This window comes from Alnus glutinosa, chromosome 1 (genome assembly GCF_958979055.1).
Source record: "Alnus glutinosa chromosome 1, dhAlnGlut1.1, whole genome shotgun sequence".
NCBI lineage: Eukaryota > Viridiplantae > Streptophyta > Magnoliopsida > Fagales > Betulaceae > Alnus > Alnus glutinosa.
The window spans coordinates 25,534,945-25,553,527 of record NC_084886.1 but is presented as its reverse complement, the minus strand read 5'-3'; the positions used below and the strand labels follow the sequence as shown (position 1 = coordinate 25,553,527).

At 37.1% G+C, this 18,583-nt stretch overlaps 3 protein-coding genes across 3 annotated transcripts; 2 read left to right on the top strand and 1 right to left on the bottom strand.

Annotated features, from left to right (window-relative positions):
* Positions 1-1,591: 1,591 nt before the first annotated feature.
* LOC133858727 (putative clathrin assembly protein At1g25240) lies at positions 1,592-2,922 on the bottom strand. Its single transcript, XM_062294196.1, has one exon. The coding sequence runs from the start codon at positions 2,818-2,820 to the stop codon at positions 1,642-1,644; it is 1,179 nt and encodes a 392-aa protein (XP_062150180.1). The 5' UTR covers positions 2,821-2,922; the 3' UTR covers positions 1,592-1,641.
* Positions 2,923-4,716: 1,794 nt separating this feature from the next.
* On the top strand, positions 4,717-5,720 carry LOC133858309 (uncharacterized). The gene is made up of 3 exons (XM_062293767.1): positions 4,717-5,022; positions 5,132-5,246; positions 5,689-5,720. Exons 1-3 carry the CDS (start codon positions 4,717-4,719, stop codon positions 5,718-5,720), a joined length of 453 nt encoding a protein of 150 aa, XP_062149751.1.
* A 5,727-nt stretch (positions 5,721-11,447) lies between these two features.
* On the top strand, positions 11,448-16,713 carry LOC133858726 (uncharacterized). The gene is made up of 3 exons (XM_062294195.1): positions 11,448-12,198; positions 12,372-12,560; positions 16,232-16,713. Exons 1-3 carry the CDS (start codon positions 12,160-12,162, stop codon positions 16,487-16,489), a joined length of 486 nt encoding a protein of 161 aa, XP_062150179.1. The 5' UTR covers positions 11,448-12,159; the 3' UTR covers positions 16,490-16,713.
* The last annotated feature ends 1,870 nt before the right edge of the window (positions 16,714-18,583 follow it).

Sequence of the window (18,583 nt, the reverse complement as noted above, 5' to 3'; positions counted from 1 at the left end):
TTTGTAACCAACGTCAACAAAAGCCGGCAATTATTTTGTTGGCATTTGTCTTTTAGTTCTTTTAAACAAATGCCGGTAGGACTTTAGTAGGCGTCTTTGACAAATGCTGGGCAAAGCCTCACCGGTGTTTTTGAAATTAAAAAATGCCCTAAATGTTCCATCGGCTTTAATAAATTGCCGGGATAGAAATCTTTCGACATCATATATCCCCGGGCTTGTTTGGTAGAAGAAAGAAAATTTTTCCTCCCTCTCTTCACTTTTTTCATAAACAATTAAGTTCAAGACATTCTAACTCTATACTATATCAATAATTTTTTTTATTACTATTTAAATAAAAAAAATTACTACAATACAAAATTTTTTCACCTTTTTATAAAAATTCTTTTTACTTTATATCATATCTATCACTTCTTACTATTACCCCCAAGTCACACTTCCTTACCAAACAAGGCCCCAATGTTTAGGAGTGTCGAGAAAAAAATGCCTTGAAATTTGTCCTAGCATTTTTTTGACATTCCTTGGCAATTCTTGGTGGTTGATTTTTATTTATTTATTTATTTTATTTTTGTGAAAGAAAAAAGAGAGGTGGTGATTGAAGTACCCAAAGCGAGGATTGCTGAACCACCCCCACAGTCACTCTTAAAGCAGTTGAGGGGTGGTTCAACCACCACCTCATTTTATTTATTAAAATTATTTTTCTTCATTTTATTTTATATAATTTTTTAGAATAATTTGGATATTTCAAATAATTAAATTAGTACGTGCATGTTACTTGTGCATTGAGTCTTGATAATCAAGTCAATCTCACCATTGAAAAGAACACTAACAGGGAATGTCAGGCCTCGATCTCACCATTGAAAAGAAATGAGTAAAACTGAAACCGAAGATACTTGTCATTCATAATTTGTTACGTACCCAAAGGATAAATTGATAAAGTTTATTCGGTATTACTTTTTCGCAAAATGTATTTTAAGGGAAGGTGTTTGTTCAAAGCTATAAAGCCTACAACTTAATTATACCTTGGCAATTGTGAGACTCTTAATACACCATTTTACTTGTGATACTATTGTCCAAACACTTTAAGGGAAGAAGTTTGCTTAAGGCTATAAAACTCACAACCCAAGTATACTTTGACAATTATGAGACTCTTAATATGCCCCCTGACGTGTGGTACTATATATTGTCCAAACACGTGTATAACGGGAGATAAAACCCGACATTGTCCAAGGCCCTGAAGTTTTAATACCATATGAAAATTGAAAAGCCTATAGGTCTATTGAAACTCTCAAAAGATGCCAATTATGAGACTCTTATCATAAACAACCTTCCTTTCCTTGTGTCAATTGTTCCTCTCTTTCGTGTGACTTCTTGACTCTATGCTTCACGACCTTAATTTACTTGAAAAATAAAAGACAATAAGCATAACATGGCTGTCGTAGACAAATGGCTCCAACTCTACATCGTACAGATTTTATAGCATTGCTAGCTCGATCTAATTCGAATGGCATGAAACATTAACAATAATGAATTTCTGATACATATATATATATATATATATATATATATATATAGGGAATTGAAAATTAATTTTGACAAAAAATTATCCTTCAGGAAAGCAAATTAATCTCAATATTCCAACTTCTATAAACTAATTAAATCTTGAATAAATGGATTAGAAGCAAGTAGAAGCGGTAATGCAGTTAAAGTGGGTGTATAATAATGTGGTGTGTCTTCTCTCGCTGCAGTAGTTGTAATATCAGAGGAATTCCCTACCCCATTGAACTTCAAATCCTCTTCAAAAACTTCCCATTTCTCAGTAATTATTGTTTTCAAAGCTCTGCTTGATTTCCTTCCTTCAACAATGGCACCACTTTCTTTCAACACGATGGCCTTGTCCTCCGGCTGCATGCCATTACTATCCAAGTTCTTCCCCTTGAAAACCCCATTATTGATTATTCGCTCGAGATCTCTAATATCTTCGTCTGGGATTTGCTCAACCTTTGGGAATTCCGACGCGTTAATGACACCGATTTCCCTGCAAAACTCAAAATATGTGGCGAGTTCTTCACCTTGCACTCTTGCCTTTTGGAGAACTTTGAGCGCAATTTCTGCGTCAGCCTTCCCACCAGCCTCGTATACCTTCAACAGTGCCTGCGCGATCCCGCTGCAGACTCTGCTGTAAACCTCGAAAATCTCTACGACTACACATTCCATGGCTTCAAGAATAAGAGTGACGATCATACACTCAGCCGGTGGCTTGATTTGAAGCAGCACATCAAGCAAAGATTGCCATTTTTGTAACCTCGTGAGCTCCTCTGTAAACGGTTCCTCCGTCTCTCTGATACTTCCTTTTTGAAGCTTCATCTCCGATGCCATGAACGCAGACTTCTGGTCTAGAAACAGAAAATAAGCACGAATGAAAGCATTGTATCCCCATGTCTTGCCGATATTGGAGTGACCATCTCTGAAATTTGATAGATCAAATGGCAGCCTGCCAATCATTTGTACGGCCTGGGTTTTACAATGGAAAACGCCATGCATGAGCATCAAGCCCTTTAAAGCGACTGCCCAGCTCCGGGTGTTCTCCATTCGCATCGACAGCGCCCACATCAAAGGTCTCAAGTATATCGCAGATGTACGCACCCATTGAAAGACCCTTTGAGCGTTCTTGTAGTCAACGTAGGATTCGTCGTGGCTGGTGGCCTTGATGACCACCGCCTCAAGATCCGGGTTCCGGTACGGCGTCCTCCTAGATATGCTCGCCATCCATATGCTGTTCCGGTCTTTAAGAGCCCCGGCCGCCCTTTTCCATAGCCTCATTTTCCTCTTCGATCTAATGGGCGCCGGCCGGCGGTTCCTGACTATCTCTAATTAAGCTACTTTCCCTTATTTTTAGCTTTCTCTTGCGCATCTTCCTCTGTGATTTTTTTTTTTTTTTTTTTTTTTTTTTTTTTACTTTTAATTTTGTTTGTTTGTTTGTTTGCAACATGTTGACAGCTGGCTGATCATCATGAACGTGCAGAAATTAGTAATAAAATCCCAAACAGAAGGGGCCGGGGACTTCTGCCGGCCAAAATAAGCTTTCAATGTGTTTTTTTAGGATGATCGGGTAGCTGTATTATATATTGATTTTCCAAGTTTGTTTTCTCTAGAAATTAATTTCGGACATCATTAAGCATGGGAGAATTTGTCAAGGTCGTTATGATCTCACCGTTCACGCGTTTTTGTTTCGTGGACAACCTGGCTTACGCGATCTAACCGTTATATGTTCCTCTTTTCTTTTCCATGGGAATCCAAATTTGTCTCCCATTTTTTTTTTTTTTTTTTTTTTTTTTTTATTTTTGTATTTTTTGGTAGATATTTAGTTCATACGGAAAATAGCGATGGCTAGCAATTGCCAGTAACATCATATCCAAAATTGATAGGTAAATTTTGGTGAACTTCAGTGACAACCTGACAACCTCCATGTTGTTAAATTCTGGAGGTAGTAGAGAATAAACTTTGAGAGAGAATATGTGCGAGAACGAGAAGTTTAAATTTAAAAAATAGTTTATGATATTAAAAAATGAAAACCATTTTTTGAAGATTGAAGAAGCTTTTTTGGTCAAATCAAAAATGTTGACCATTATTTTTCAATCGCAACAAATAATAAAAAAAATTATTTTTAAATATATTTTACGTTCAAACAAAAGAAGTCTTATTGAGTTTTTATTGTTTAAGATGGGTAATGATCTATTGGTATATATTATCATTATTATAATGGACCGTAGTCATTCTGAGAATTGTCTGGTATATGGCTTATTACGCGTCCTAGCACTCCTTGTCTTTCCTGAGGATTTTTCTTTTGCTTTCGGGACATAGAAAAAAAAAAAGATAAAATAAAATAAAATAAGAAAAAAGATGAGAAAGAAGGAAAATGAAGTTTTGTTAAGGCAAATTTTAGTGTAATTGTGTTGGTGAATTTCTTTGATACATAATTAAGGAAATAAGTTTCTTTAATTATGGAATATGTTATATAACATGTTATTGATCAAAATAAAATAAAGTAACAAGTTGTTTGGATGTGTATTACAAGTACTTGGAATTTGATTTCAACTTCTTGAGATTAAAATACGTGGAATGAAATCAATATTGTATTGATTTTTGAGTACTGCATGGTTTTCATGTTGTCAATAATTTGAAATGAGTTTTCATATTATTGAACATGATTTTGCATTCATAAGTTCTTTTTGGGTGTATAGTGATTTAATTACCATGCATACATTAACATGAGTTTTACTCGTGATCAAGCAAGAAGAAGAACCATGGGCCTAACCCATGACTATGGCATCGATCACTTGGAAGTAATGGCCAGCCACCACTTTAGGAGTGCAATACCTAAGGGGTGGCAAGCCTTGGATTATTTAGGGTTTTCCAAACTCTAATCCTAATCCATAAACCCTAAAGGATGGATCCAAAAATCTTTAACCTCATAATCTTTCTATAGAAGGTGAACTGTTTGGAATTTTAGGAGTATTGTAGCACCAATCACTGAGTGTATGAAGAAAAGAAAATTCAACTGGGGTGACGAAGCTGAGCAAAGTTTCTCAATCATCAAAGAAAAACTAAGCACGACACCTGTACTTGCCTTACCCTACTTTGACAAGCTATCTAAAGTTGAGTGTGATGCATCAATCGTCGGGATAGGAGCTGTGTTTGTCTCAAGAAAGGAAGCCTATGGAGCTTTACGCTGTATTAAGAGCCCTCAAGGTGTGGGAGCACTACCTAATCCAACGGGAGTTTGTCCTCTATTCCGACCATCAAGCATTAAAGTTCATCAATAGTCAAAAGAATATAAATCGGATGTATGCTTGGCGGGTTTCTTACATCCAACGATTCACTTTTACTCTCAAGCATAAGTCAGGAAAACTGAATCGTGTAGCTGACGCTTTGAGTCATCGAGCTACCCTACTAATCACCATGAAAGCTGAAGTAATTGGATTCGAGTGCATAAAGGAGTTATATGAGGAAGATGAAGATTCTGTTGAAACCTGAAAACTTTGCAAGGCAGGGCAACCAATTTCTAAGATACATATTTAGGAGAGGCATTTATTTTGTAGAATCGTTGTGCATTTTGAGGAGTTCCTTACAGGAACAAATAATCCAAGAATTACATGCTGGAGGCTTGGGTGGTTATCTGGGAAGAGACAAGGCTATTGCTCTGGTAGAGAAGCGGTATTACTGGCTGCAACTGAAGAAAGAAGCAGGTAATTTTGTCCGACGATGCCAGACTTGTCAAGTCGCCAAGGGGCACCCAAAATACGGGATTATACATGCCTCTACCAATACTGGAAGCATCGTGGGAAGATGTATCTATGGATTTTGTATTAGGTCTACCGAGAACCAACGAGGAGTAGATTCTATTATGGTCATTGTGGATAGATTTTCCAAAATGGCTCACTTTGTTGCTTGCAAGAAAACATATGATGTTGTTTAAGTGGCCAGTCTATTTTTCTGAGAGGTGGTTCGATTGCATCGAGTCCAAAAGTCTATCACTTCTGACCAAGACACCAAGTTCTTGTCTCACTTTTGGCGAACATTATGGACGTGGTTCGACACAACATTGAACTTCAGTAGCACGATCCATCCGCAGACGGATGGGCAGACAGAAGTTGTTAATCGAACTCTGGGTAATTTGTTGTATTGCAGGCGACAAACTAAAACAATGGGACCTGGCTTAAGCTCAGGCTAAGTTTGCTTACAACAACATGGTGAATCGATCTATTGGGAAGGCACCATTCGAAGTCATCTATGGGAGAACTCCGAGACTTGTAGTAGATCTTGCAGCTTTATCTAAGTTACCGGGAGCAAGTGTAGCAGCAGAGCATTTAGCAAAATGGGTGAAAGCTACCCAAGAGGGAGTTCGTCAGCATCTAGAAAAATTCTTTGCTAAGTACAAGACAGTAGTAACAAGGGTCGGCGATCAAAGATTTTTCGAGAGGAGATCTTGTGATGGTGTATCTGCCCAAGGGGCGACTACTGACTAGTGTTTCTGGAAAGCTGAGGAATAAGAAGTACAATCCATGCAAAATACTTAAAAAGATTAACAATAATGCATATATTGTTGATCTTCCCAAGGGCTTGGTAGTATCTTCAACATTTAACGTCCCAGACATTTTCGAATATTTTCCACTAGAGGATTTGAAACATAACTCGAGGAAGAGTTCTTTTCAAAAAGAGGAGACCGATGCAAGACATGCAGTCCCGGCAAAATAAAAATTTAATTTTTTTTAATTTTTAATTTTTTATAGGATTAGGTTTACTATTGCTACTAGGAATAGGTTTACTATTACTACTAGGATTAGGTTCACTATTGCTACTAAGAATAGGTTTACTATTGCTACAAGTATTTCTCTTCTATAAATAGGTTTCTTTATTATGTAAAACTCAATTAATTGAATTATTATCAAATCAGAGATTTCTATCTCAACTACTCTACGGAGTTTTATCTTTCTTTTAACCTGCATGCTTGTTTTAATCTTTTTAGGTAGAGGACGAAGAGGCTTCTCGTTAAAGAATCAAAGACGCTGCTCTTTGATTAATTACCTTAGTCTTCCACTACGTCAACCCAGCAGGCCTTGCCTTAACTCGTCCTCCTTTTTCCTTTCTTTTCTTCTTCTTCTTCTTCTCTCTTCTCTCTCTCTCTCTCTCTCTCTCTCTCTCTCTTCTCTTTTCTTTTTCTTCTCTTCTCTCTCTCCTGCTCACATTCTGCATGAGTTCCTCCTTTTATAGGGGAAGATTGTCCCCAGATCTGAGACATTTGTCCCACATCTGCCCATCAAGGCTAGGTCATAGCGTCATTGGTAACTCTAGGACTAGTGGCATTTCATTTTTTTTTCCTGTTAGGCTAGCTTGCATTTCGGGGCCATTTTCGACCACTTCCCGATCTCCGATCGACACGAAATTTTATGAGAACATAGAAGACCTTGAGACGATTGTTTTGACATGGCATAAAGCGTTTTAAGTTCCTTAGATCCCACTTTTAGTGCACCTAAAATTTCGCCCCAATTGTCTTTTTTATTGAATTAGGCCCCGAAATGAACTCCGATTGATTCCAATTTTTACCACATGTTCCTAACACGTAAAAGACCCTATAGGAAGTTTTTTAATTGAATAATTCACTTGAATTGACCTTTAATTTCTTAGTCACATTTTTTCGACATGAAATAATACTAAAAAATGATAATATTTTCTATTGCCATTTTCTAGTCTTTTAACTGCTCCCAAAATAGGTCGATCACAAATTATTTTTATTTTTAAGCGCAAATCATAACATTTAATTAATCATCCTCTTATTGTCATCATAATTCTTCTTAAATCTCTATATTACTTTTAGAATCCTCCTTTAAAAGTTAAAAACCTATTTAAAATTAGCGATCAATTATTCTAATAGACCTTTACAATAAAACTAAAAATCCTTACTCCTTGGAGCCAAAATTATTTTATTTACCCAAATATGTTGTCACTATAGCCTTTGAAATGTCATTTGTAACATCCCCAGCCTGAAAAACAGATATGATTGTCAATTTACTCTCTCAGAGGCGCAAATATTTCTAAAGTTTACCAGAGCAATTACTACATGTGATACTAAATGCATGATAGAATAAAAACATCAAATTTAAAACTTCATAAAATGCGGAAAAGTTTGCTAAAAAAAAATATAATTATCATTATTTATTGAATAAGTCGTAATCCTGAAATCGTGCCAATGCACATATTAAAAATAATATGCAGCGGACTAAATAATTAACCCCCCCCCCCCCCCCCCCCAATTCCGGCCTCCTAGATTGAACTGCTGATCACCTGAAAACAAAGAAATAAATTGAATGAGCTTAAAGGCTCAATAAGTAAATCCCCAACCAGAAAACAGTTGGGCAAAAGTCAATATTAAGTAAGTTTAAAGGATTAATTGTTTTAATAAAAAAAAATATAAATTAACTAGAGTGCAATTAAAATTATTTAGTGGAATCAATTGCAATTAAATAATGACTTGATGAGTTGAAACTATTTTTTGGCTAGTTTTTATTTTTCTTTTACGTCCCTCACCAAGCTGATTTAACTTAACCAGATTAGGCTTTTTATTTATTGGGTTGCTTGTTTTTTATTTATTAAAAAAAAAACATAGGTTAGAGAGAAATTATGCATGAGATGCAATAGGGGAGATTGGGCCTTGGGATAAAACCCAAGCCCAAAGGAATAGCATATGACGCATGGGCTAAGGTATTAATCACTTAGTACAACTTATCTCTCATTGCTTAAGTCTCACACTCTCATAGTATTCAGAGCCTATAAATAGATATGCATGTAGCTCTTGAAAAGATAAGCAACTGCAACAATTCTTTAGTTTTTACTAAGAACTAATATTCTTGAGTTAACTCTTGAGAATAAGTTTAAGTTTTGAAAAGCAAGTTGAGAGCCCACTCTGTTGGTTACCATCAATTATGGGTGAGAAGATCTGAAGGTCTCATCATACATTTTTCATCGAGGAGCAAGGAGCAAAATCTTGCCCATAAAGCCAAGGAGTGGTCGAATTCTTCAAGTAAGTGTTTTAAGTTTTGCAATTTATTTTGAAATGGCATTGTTCTTCACTTGTTATTCATAAAGTTTGATCTTAGCTTGGGAATTTTATTTTCCATTGCACAAACATATTTTTACAAACCAATTCCCAACAGGAGAACCTACCAAGCACTTGGAAAATGTATGAGCCCATCTAGATCTTCATGGGACATCAGATGAAGTGGCGTGTCGGGCTTTCCCTTTTACTCCTTTTGAGATTGATTTAGGAAGCTACCCCCAAATTCCATTGATAAATTGGAAGATTTGGCTAGGATATTCTTAACACAATTTCTAGCTTCAAGGACACGGAAGAGGCCCTCAGGATTTTTGTTGACACTGTAGCAGCGCAGTAACAAAACTCTTAAAGAGTTCATAGCCCAGTTCAATTTGGAAAAGATCACGGTTGAAGACCCAACCGATGATATGGTTTTTGCTGCTCTCTACAAAGGCATCTCACCCGAGGGGCCCCTGATGAAGGAGTTAGCCTAGAAGCAACCGAGCGCTTTGCAAGTTCTAAGAGATAAGATAGAAGAATTTATCAACCAAGAAGAGACTTTGAAGGTTATGACTAATTCAAGGAGATCCTAGGAGAAAGTCCCAAAAAAGAAAAGAAAAGAGTTCGAAAAAGCTGATGCAGAAGAACGGAGGCTGGGAAAGAAGTTTAAGGACTATGACTTTACACCCCTCAACACTGGGATACCAGAGGTCGTCGTGGAGATTAAAAGAGACCCAGAGTTTTGCTGACCACCAAAGATACTAGGTAACCCTCCTCGGGAGAATGAAAGTAAATATTGTGAGTTCCATGAAGAGGCAGGTCATAACACTGAAGAGGGCATAGCCCTAAGGTTTCTAATCGAGAAGTTCATAAATAACGGCAAGCTGGTTTGATTTGTGGGAGAGCAAAGGAATCGGCCAGGAGACAACTGGCCCAAGAATCGTTTGGACTACAAACCCCGGGACCATCAGCCTGGGGATTACTATCCGCGAGGTCATCTTCGGTCGTCTCTTCTTTATCGGAGATCATTCTCCTGACCCCTTTCGTCTTGTTGAGACAACCGAAGGCGATAGAGAAGTAGGAGTCAGCTGTATAGAGAACCGAGGAACCAGAAGGTTATAGCTGAAATCTGGTACTAACACTCATCAAGAGTCAAAGGCAGGACGATTGTCACCTCCTATCAACAGAGCATTTATAAAGATACTACTAGTAGTATCTCCATGTATTTTATTTCCTTCATTTATGTTTTCCTCAAGTATGTTATTATCTTCCAATAAGCCAAATTTATTTTAATAATAAAGACAAAAAATTCTTTAGATTTTGAGAACACATATTTTGAATAAAAGAATAGGGCTGACTTAAGCATCAGATTGTTCCCGGTCAAGAGACTAGGAACCCATTGATGCCGCTTTTTTTATAGGTAGGGAGAAAACTCTAAGGCAAATCTAGGGAGACAACCCTATTAAAAACAATAAGACATGGAGAAAATCCTAAGGCAAATCCAAGGAGACAATCCTGTAGAGAAAACAAGGTAGGGAGACAGTCCTATAAAAACAAGTCAGAGAGAACACCCTATTAAAAACAAGGAGACATGGAGAAAGCCCTAAGGCAAATTAAGGGAAACAACCTTCCAAAGAAAACAAGGCAAGGAGACAACCCTTCAAAAACAAGGAAGGGAGACAACCCTCGATTTTCAGGTTACAGATTTATAGGTACAAGGGAGCTACCCTCGGTTTTTATGTTTAACCCTCGGTTTTCAAGTTTAAACCTTGGTTTTCAGGTTTAACATGCTATGGGGGTATATATATTATGTTGGGCGTTAACAAGTGTTATTGCAGAAATCACAAAGGCATCACATAATTTTGGAAGATATTATAGGAAAATATTACAAAGTTCACTAAGGAGCACACCCTAAGCAACTTCAAACCCAAGATATTCGGAGGTAGGAAGCTAAAGATTGTTCAAGCCTCAAAACAAGCAAAGGCTCGGATTTTTCGAGACATAAAATTCTCACTATTTGAGCATGCCTCGGATAAGGGAATTGGGGGTAACTGTTGGGCATAATCCTACTCCAAGTCGAATTGTGGTAGTAGTCCTAATCCGGGTCCAATAAGGACTCCTTGAAGAATCTGATCAATAGTTTAACTCCAAGTTGAATAGAGATATGACTCTCAAATCAAATCAAACTCCAAGCACTCCTAGATTAAGTGGGAGTAGAAAACACAATTTAAGTTTGTCTCAACTTCTTAGCCTATAAACCCATGTATGTATATAAAAAAAAGAAGAAAAAAGACTGAATTATTTTTAGCATATTTTTCTCTCAGAGACTGATATAGGCCTCATAGTGAGATCCCCAAAATGGTCTCTTAATTTTAATTGTTTTGGAAACATCAAACAACGTGTCGTTCACCGCGTGTCGGTAACTGTCCTAACAACATAGTAAACACATTCAAAATATTCACACTCTAGTTTGCAAGGGTATCACAAACTGGGGTCCCGAATCAATGTTGAAGTGGGTTTGTTGTTATTGATAGGTAATAGGTTGGGGATTTGAGGTTGGGTTTCGGTTTGTGGAGGACTTGATGGTGAAGAAGTGAGATGGAGGTTTCGAAGAGTGGGTGATTGGGAGCTTGAGAACAGGGTTGGGAAGATCGGCCACCAACTTTTTTTTTTTTTTTTTTTTTTTTCTATAATTAAATCTTTTTTTTTTTTGAAACCATTAAATTTTTTTTTGTTGCTCAGGAAATAAAGCTTGCACCCTCAAAAAAAAAAAAAAAAAAACAAAAAACAAAAAAAAAAAGGAAATAAAGCTTGTAAAAAACTAAATTAGTAGGGATATAGCTTCTCTCCAGATGTTGAGATAAACAGTGGAAAGTTGAAGATGAGATATATGGGGAAGTAGTCGAGTCGGAAAGCATAGATTGGGTTGTGCCTCTCACTTTACAACCGATTACATCGAGATGAACAAACAGCTACCAAAAGTGTCTCAAGGCCGCAATCTTGTGCTTGCCGCTCTCTCTGTCTGTCTCTCCACAACGAGGGTATCCTGGCAAAGCAAAGCATACAGCTCATCTATGTATGTCTCGCTCTCCTGCATTTCCATATTCTGCAAAACCAAGAAAAGCAGAAAGCGGGGGAGATTGTTAGATTTTCAACCAAAACTGCTACTGTTTTTTAAAGCAACAAAGTGAAAGCGAAAAAAAAGCTCTCTCATTCCCAGGGGTGAGAGAGATGGGGACCCAATAAAGAAAGGAAAAGTTTTGAGAATAAAGTACTTGAACAAAATCACAAAAAGAGCAGAATGGTGGGGAATCTTTCTTCGTCTTCCACTGTGCAGGCGATCCCACAGCGACACCTCTGTCCATCCATTCTACTCCTTTTCATGCTCTTTTTCTTTTCGTTTTGCCTCTCTCTCTCTCTCTCTCTCTCTCTCTCTCTCTCTCTCTCTCTCATTCTACTCCTTTTCATGCTCTTTATCTTTTCATTTTGCCTCTCTCTCTCCTTCTCTCTCTCTCTCTCAAACACACATACGGACAAAGTTGGATTTGTTCTGCTCTTGGCGTGGGCTAATGAACATTTCTATGGGATTTTCATGTGGAGATGATTTTGTAAGTCTCTCTCTCTCTCTCTCTCTCTATGGCTTTCATAGCTGTTTTATTAGATTGTGGAGTTTAAATATGACATTAGCTATTCTAATCTAAATGTGTTTGTCAAGAAGGAATTTGGGACTTGATCACTTTCATATGCTAAGCTCTTTTCTCTTTCTTTTATTTATTTTTAGGATACGACGGAAAGCAAAGCTCCATTGACAGATGAGGAAAGTAGAGAGGCAAGACAGAGGATTGGTATGGATTGGCACCATCTTGGAGTTGAAGTCGACATGGAATTCTGGCCAGTAGAACACCCAATGGAACCACCCGATGAAGATCGCCCCGTGAAATGCCCAATGCCTGACTCTTCTGTTATCAATGTAAGAATTTATGCTTCATCTTCTATATAATTAGTTACTGCTATTTCAGTGGGGAAGAAAATGTTTTTGCATTTTGCTTTGTGTTTTATTTATATTCTCTTTACAGGTAGAATAAAAATTGTCACTTCTTAGTAGCCATATGATTTACTTACATCAAGAACATGTTCACATATATAGATTGTGTTGAAATACAAGAGATGTTTTTTCTTTCTGACATCAAAATCTGATAATATAACTTAACAAAAAAATAAAAAAGAATCTAATCTTTATCCGGTAATTTACATTCTTCATATTGTATATTCATATGGTATATAAATAGGCATTATCGCTGTATTATCAAAACCAATCATTAAGTAAAGACGTAGTTATATCGAACTCTTTCTAATGGTGAACGTAGGCCTCTAAGACCCAACTATCTGAAATTGCTGCATTCTCCCTTGCTTCTGCTCTCTTACTTTCTTAATTTTATTATAAATTTGTACATAATGGAACATAAGTAACCACATATATGAGCAAATGTAATGGTCATACTGGATGCTATATATGCTCCAGTAGTGAATTAAGAATAATACAGCTTAAAGATGCTTTAAGAACCAATTCGTGTGAGGGTGGTTTTTTATTATTGGAAGAATGAATATATGAATTCACTTGGAAATGAAAATTTTAAGAAGCCTTATCTCACAATCGCATAACTGATCCCTTTGATGGGGTCTTTGGAAAAGGAATTGGTTTTTCTATTTCAGAAAATCAGTTCAAGATTAATATATCTAGCAAATAAACCACTTTGGTGTCACATTCATCGAAGACCAGGCAATCTTTGAGTGTCAATCTATCTACCTTGGCATGTGTGAAAGGTTGGTGTCACAAAGTAGGTAGATGGACGAAAATGTTGCAGCTGGTCTGGAGAAATAGGTGCGTAGAAATTTTTTCTAGAATTGTACATGCAACCTAGGGGATTCAGACTTTCAATTAAATTAACAAGCTTTCCACTTACTTCAATATAAGGGAAAGTGTCTTTTCATTCGTGGATGTCTCCTTTCACAAAGCAGGTTAGATATTCCTTGGTAATTGTCATGTCTATTTTGCAGATCTTCAAATAAGTATAATACCAACATTACGAAAACAGTTTATTCTCTTGGAAAATGATTATTATGAGGATGAATTTGTACTAGAGAACAGAATCTAATCATAAAAAAAGTTTATATAGAAGAACGTTAAATATATTAGAACAAAAGTGAACATAAATAAAGCATGATGAGAAAATATGGCGTGGAGTTAGTTAGCTGTGACAGTTAATTCTCTGTAGCAGTTAAAAAACTTGAGGTGGTTAGGAGATCTGAGAAAGAAGTCTAGTCACGCATGAAGGCACATGAGGTGTCTCTTCCGGTGACCGATGATCTGTCTCCGGTAATAGATAATGGCCGGCAAAGAAGGTTAGTCAATATTTTCTTTGATTTGCTTCTTTATTTTTGGGAGGTAGAAAGAGTATGGCTAGACCGTCTTGTAGGGGATGAGGGAGAAGTAAAGGATTGAAACAGATACATGATGAGATTAGTAGTGCTGCTGAAGCGATAGAAAATGGGGAAAAAGAAGTTACAAAGGGAGAAACAAGTGGAATTGAGGATAATGAGGAGCTTGCAGATGCAAGGGATGGGGTAAGTTTCGAATGAATGGATAGTGAAGATGGGAAGTGTATTAGAGGGGAAGGGAGTATGGAGATTTTAATGTGAAGGAGGATGAGGGGATTCGGATATTGGGAGAACAGAATAAGGAGGTAGAGGTAGTACTAGTAGTAGTAGATTTTCCCAGGGAGCTGGGAGGAGAGAAAACAGAAATGGAAGAAGAGGATGGAGAGGTTAAAGGGGATGAAAATAAGGGGAATTACTTGGGCAACATTCAAGATTGGAGAGGTCTTTTTAATAGTGAGAAATCAATAGGTAGTCTGTAGTATAGTGGTAAAACCTCCAGAAACTGTGGAGAAGGGTATAGCAAAATGGAAACCAAGTCTTGTAGGGCAGCTTTTGGATAAAACTCTTCCTTTTTTCCTGGTGAAAAAGACTGTTGATATTATGTGGAGTCAATATGGTGGAGTTAAGGTTCTTTCAAAGGAGAATGGGCTCTTTATTTTCAGATTTCCTGATGAAAAAACAAGAGATGCAGTCTTGGTGAAATTCTGGCCTATTGCAAATAAACCATTTATATTAAAAAAATGGCAACAAGGTATGCAACTTTTGAAACTTTCTTTGTCTAAAATTTCTTAATGGATCAAATTGGTACATCTACCCATGGAATTCTGGAGTCCTCTTTGTCTTAGCCATGTGGCAAGTGGAGTAGGAAATTCTCTGTATGCTGACTCGGTTACTGAAGAACAATTGCGGCTTGGATATGCTAGAGTATTGGTTGAAGTCAATGTTGATTCTGAATTTCCTAAAGAAATTGATCTGGATATGGGAAAAGGAAAATCCATTACTGTTGGGGTATAATATCCTTGGATTCTTGTTAAGTGTTCTACTTTGTAATGCTTTTGGCCACTTGATGTGTGCTTGTCCAAGAAAAGAGAAACAAATACGGGTTCCTAAGCTTCAAGGAGGAAGGGATGATCAGCAGATGGGAGCTAAATCACAAAAGCACACAAGAGAGGTTGACTTGAGTAATTTTTGTAAAACTATCCAAACGCCTAGTTGGTTATAGTTTATGTTCAATAGTTTCAACTTTTGCGTCACGTAAAGACCTCTTAATTTCAGGCAGATTGCAGTTGCTATCTTCAGTTCTGTATAGCGTACAAGTTTATTGGTATAGTATTTTCATTCTTCTAAAGAAGATTATTAGATCAACTAAACAAAAATTCAGTCACTTTTTGTGGTCAAGGAATGAGAATGCAAATACAAGAGCAAAAGTGGCATGGGAATCAGTTTGTGCGCCTAAAAAGGAATGTGGTTTGGGTCTCAAAAGGATTGAGGAATGGAACAGGTCAGCCATTGTGAGACATATTTGGAAATTATTTACCAAAGCTGGTTCACTTTGGGTGACTTGGGTTAAGGAGAATCTATTAAAAGGACAAAGCTTTTTCCAGATTAACATTCCTCAGAATTGTACTTGGAGTCGGAGGAAAATTCTAAAACTTAGAGATACTGCCAAGAATTCTATAAAATATGTAGTAGGTGATGGGAACACTATTCATGTGTGGTTGGATTGGTGATATCCCGATGTAATCCTTTATGCAAAGTATGGAAACAAAATTATTTATGATGCAGGGAGCAAAGCCAATGCAAAGCTGGAAAGAGTATTCAAGGGATAAGAATGGTTCTGGCCAGCAGCCAGATCAGAGTTGGTATTCAAAGTAAGCTACCAATGGTACCAAGCTGGGTTAAACTCCAACATAGAACCAAATCTAACAAACTTCTTGGTGTGGAATTGGATAATGATGTATTGAATTTTATCATTATCCAGTATTTCATTATTCCATGAATATTCGATCTGTAAGAGCATTTGAAGGACTCGGAAACTGAAAGTAATAGATTTCAGCAAGCAACTTTCTATAGTAAAGTATAGAATATATCAATACAGTAAAGTGTTTCACAAATACTACATGCTTGAAATTTTGTATGAGATATTGAACCTTTACCACTCTGACATTTATATTGAGTCTTTCCCATGAAATTCATTTACAGGATGGAGGAGTGAATGAGAAAAGATTTTCTGAAAGCATGCGGAAGAGAACAGAAGTACCAATAGTTGTAGAAGGACAAAGAATGGTTGTCGCAAATGCAGAGCCTCCTGTTCGAGCAGTGCGTAAAAGGCATCACACTCTTACCCATGGAGACCATATTATAACCCCTCTAATGAGAATGCCACCTTTGCCTCCCCTCCCAACCCACAACATTTCCATCTTTCAAATGCTCCAGCAGTTCGACAAGTTTGAGTCTTAAAAAGGTTCGAGTCTTTTCTCATGTAAGTTCTTCTCAACCCATTAGGAAGCGATGAGAAATTCATCTTGATTATAACCAATCGTGTAGCTGCTTTAGAACAAGAGAAATCCTAGATGTAGCAATGACTTTGTAACTCTAAAGCTATCTTCGAATCGTATTTTGTATATTATCATCAAATCTTGTTGCAACTTATATTATAATATGGCGAAGTCTTTATTATTAAAGTGTCCATATATAAATATTAAGCATGATATCACCAATTATCAAACCGAATGTCATTGTCAGATATATTCACCAATTCGAAGCTCATAGTTCGATCGATTAATTTCTGTCCTGATGGAAGGACTTAAAAGGTCATGAGTTGACCTCCTTTTCAGTACAGCAATAGCACTATTTTGTTTTCTGAATAATAGAATTGAGATTTACCCGAATGGGAAGGTACATTAGATTTAGTTGAAATGGACACGCTGTCATTACCAGCAATGGATTTACTGTTTGGACGATTTTTTATTTTTTATTTTTTTCCCGAATCATCAAATGCACATATAGTCAAATATGAACTGTGGAAGCAACTAAGAACACTTGCATGCATTACTTTACTTGCCTCTTAAAATGTACCATCAGAAGGGTTGAACAGTTGAAGAATAGGCACCTTGTGAAAGATCCTCTTCCCAATGACGTGAAATTTTTCTACAAGCATCACTAATAAGCTTGAAGTACATATTGCATATATTTTTAAGAATGAGAGGTTTCCTCAATTTAGTCAGGCATTGTTTGATCAAAAGGTAGTTTATATAAACATTTGAGAACCGAGCCCTCCTTAAAGTGCTCACTGCACCAGACGAGTTTAAAGTAGCTTCAAATTAAACAACCAATTTAGGGAATAACAGTTTTGACCACACGCAATTGCAAACGGTCTAATTGTGAAGAAACAAAGGTTTTGTTTGTTAACGGCTTTGTTTTTTGTTCTCCAGATAAAAACATTAACAAACAATCCAAAATATAAAAATACTCCTCGTAAACATACCCGATATTGCTTGCGACCCCTTTCCTCGACTTCTAGTTGAGGTCTTGTTTGGACAGGTCTCTGGCCCATTTCCAATTTCCCCTTCTTGGTTGCCTTTGTCTCTTCTTAGATCTGAATTGTTGTAAAAGCCCATGGCACAATAACTGGCCTCTCTTTGTACACCGCTTGATTAGACATTTCTTGGTTTGTATTTCACTAACCAAAAACAAGGGTGCTTGAGGCCTCAGTCGACGAAGCTTCATAACGAGCATCAAATGCCAATAGAGTTTGAAACTGGTCCCCACAATTAGTACATGAAAAACTCATGCCAAGATTAAGCACATTATGATATGAGCCAGAAAAGACGTGCTCTTTCCACAATATAAAGTTGACATTTGACAGTAACAGACAGAAATCATCCCCACTAAAATAAACGGGGAAGACGAAAGCGTATGCAATTATTACTTGAGAGGAATATGAATGCCAAGGACATAAATGGACAATCTCATATTAAGTCTTGTTATAATAGTTTTTGGTATGGTGTGGACAGCACGCTTTCCAATGTTCTTTGCGTCCTACAAACCCACGATCACTACAAAAACTAACACTGTCAAGAGAACACACCGGTGTGGCCGATGGATCTCACTCCGATGCCTAAGACAGATTTTGAGAAAAACAATAAGCGTAATGCACGATAATTCAGTCTAAGTTTCATACCATATATCAGGGCCAATTTATAGGCTTAGAGGTGAAGGAAAACCTAAATTAGGGTTTCATCTTCAGCTAGTTCCAGGAGCGCCGTCAAGGCTAGATAGCCTAGATTTGGACTGGAAATCTCAATGGAGCCCGATAAGGGATTCTTTCATTATCTGTGTGGGGGTTGAGATTCTAACTGGATCTTCAGGGGTTAGATCTAGTCCCAGATTTCTTGTGATAGAAATCTTAGCTGCTTTCAGATGGTCATGTCGGTTCCCGGGTCAATCTCTTCCCGGGACTTTGAGGGAATCAAACTCTGGCCCTGGGATAAGTTTACTCCCAAAGCTAGGCTCGGATATATCGCATGATCACTTATCCCAGGGAGCGACTAT

Bases quoted from the DNA above. Each gene is read 5' to 3' on its own strand.
- LOC133858727 (XM_062294196.1), bottom strand. From the start codon at position 2,820: ATGAGGCTATGGAAAAGGGCGGCCGGGGCTCTTAAAGACCGGAACAGC.
- LOC133858309 (XM_062293767.1), top strand. From the start codon at position 4,717: ATGGAGCTTTACGCTGTATTAAGAGCCCTCAAGGTGTGGGAGCACTAC. The intron at 5,023-5,131 runs GTTGAAACCTGA...AGTTCCTTACAG, and splicing joins ATGAGGAAGATGAAGATTCT to GAACAAATAATCCAAGAATT. The intron at 5,247-5,688 runs GTAATTTTGTCC...GTTGTATTGCAG, and splicing joins GCAACTGAAGAAAGAAGCAG to GCGACAAACTAAAACAATGG.
- LOC133858726 (XM_062294195.1), top strand. From the start codon at position 12,160: ATGAACATTTCTATGGGATTTTCATGTGGAGATGATTTT. The intron at 12,199-12,371 runs GTAAGTCTCTCT...ATTTATTTTTAG, and splicing joins TTTCATGTGGAGATGATTTT to GATACGACGGAAAGCAAAGC. The intron at 12,561-16,231 runs GTAAGAATTTAT...ATTCATTTACAG, and splicing joins CTGACTCTTCTGTTATCAAT to GATGGAGGAGTGAATGAGAA.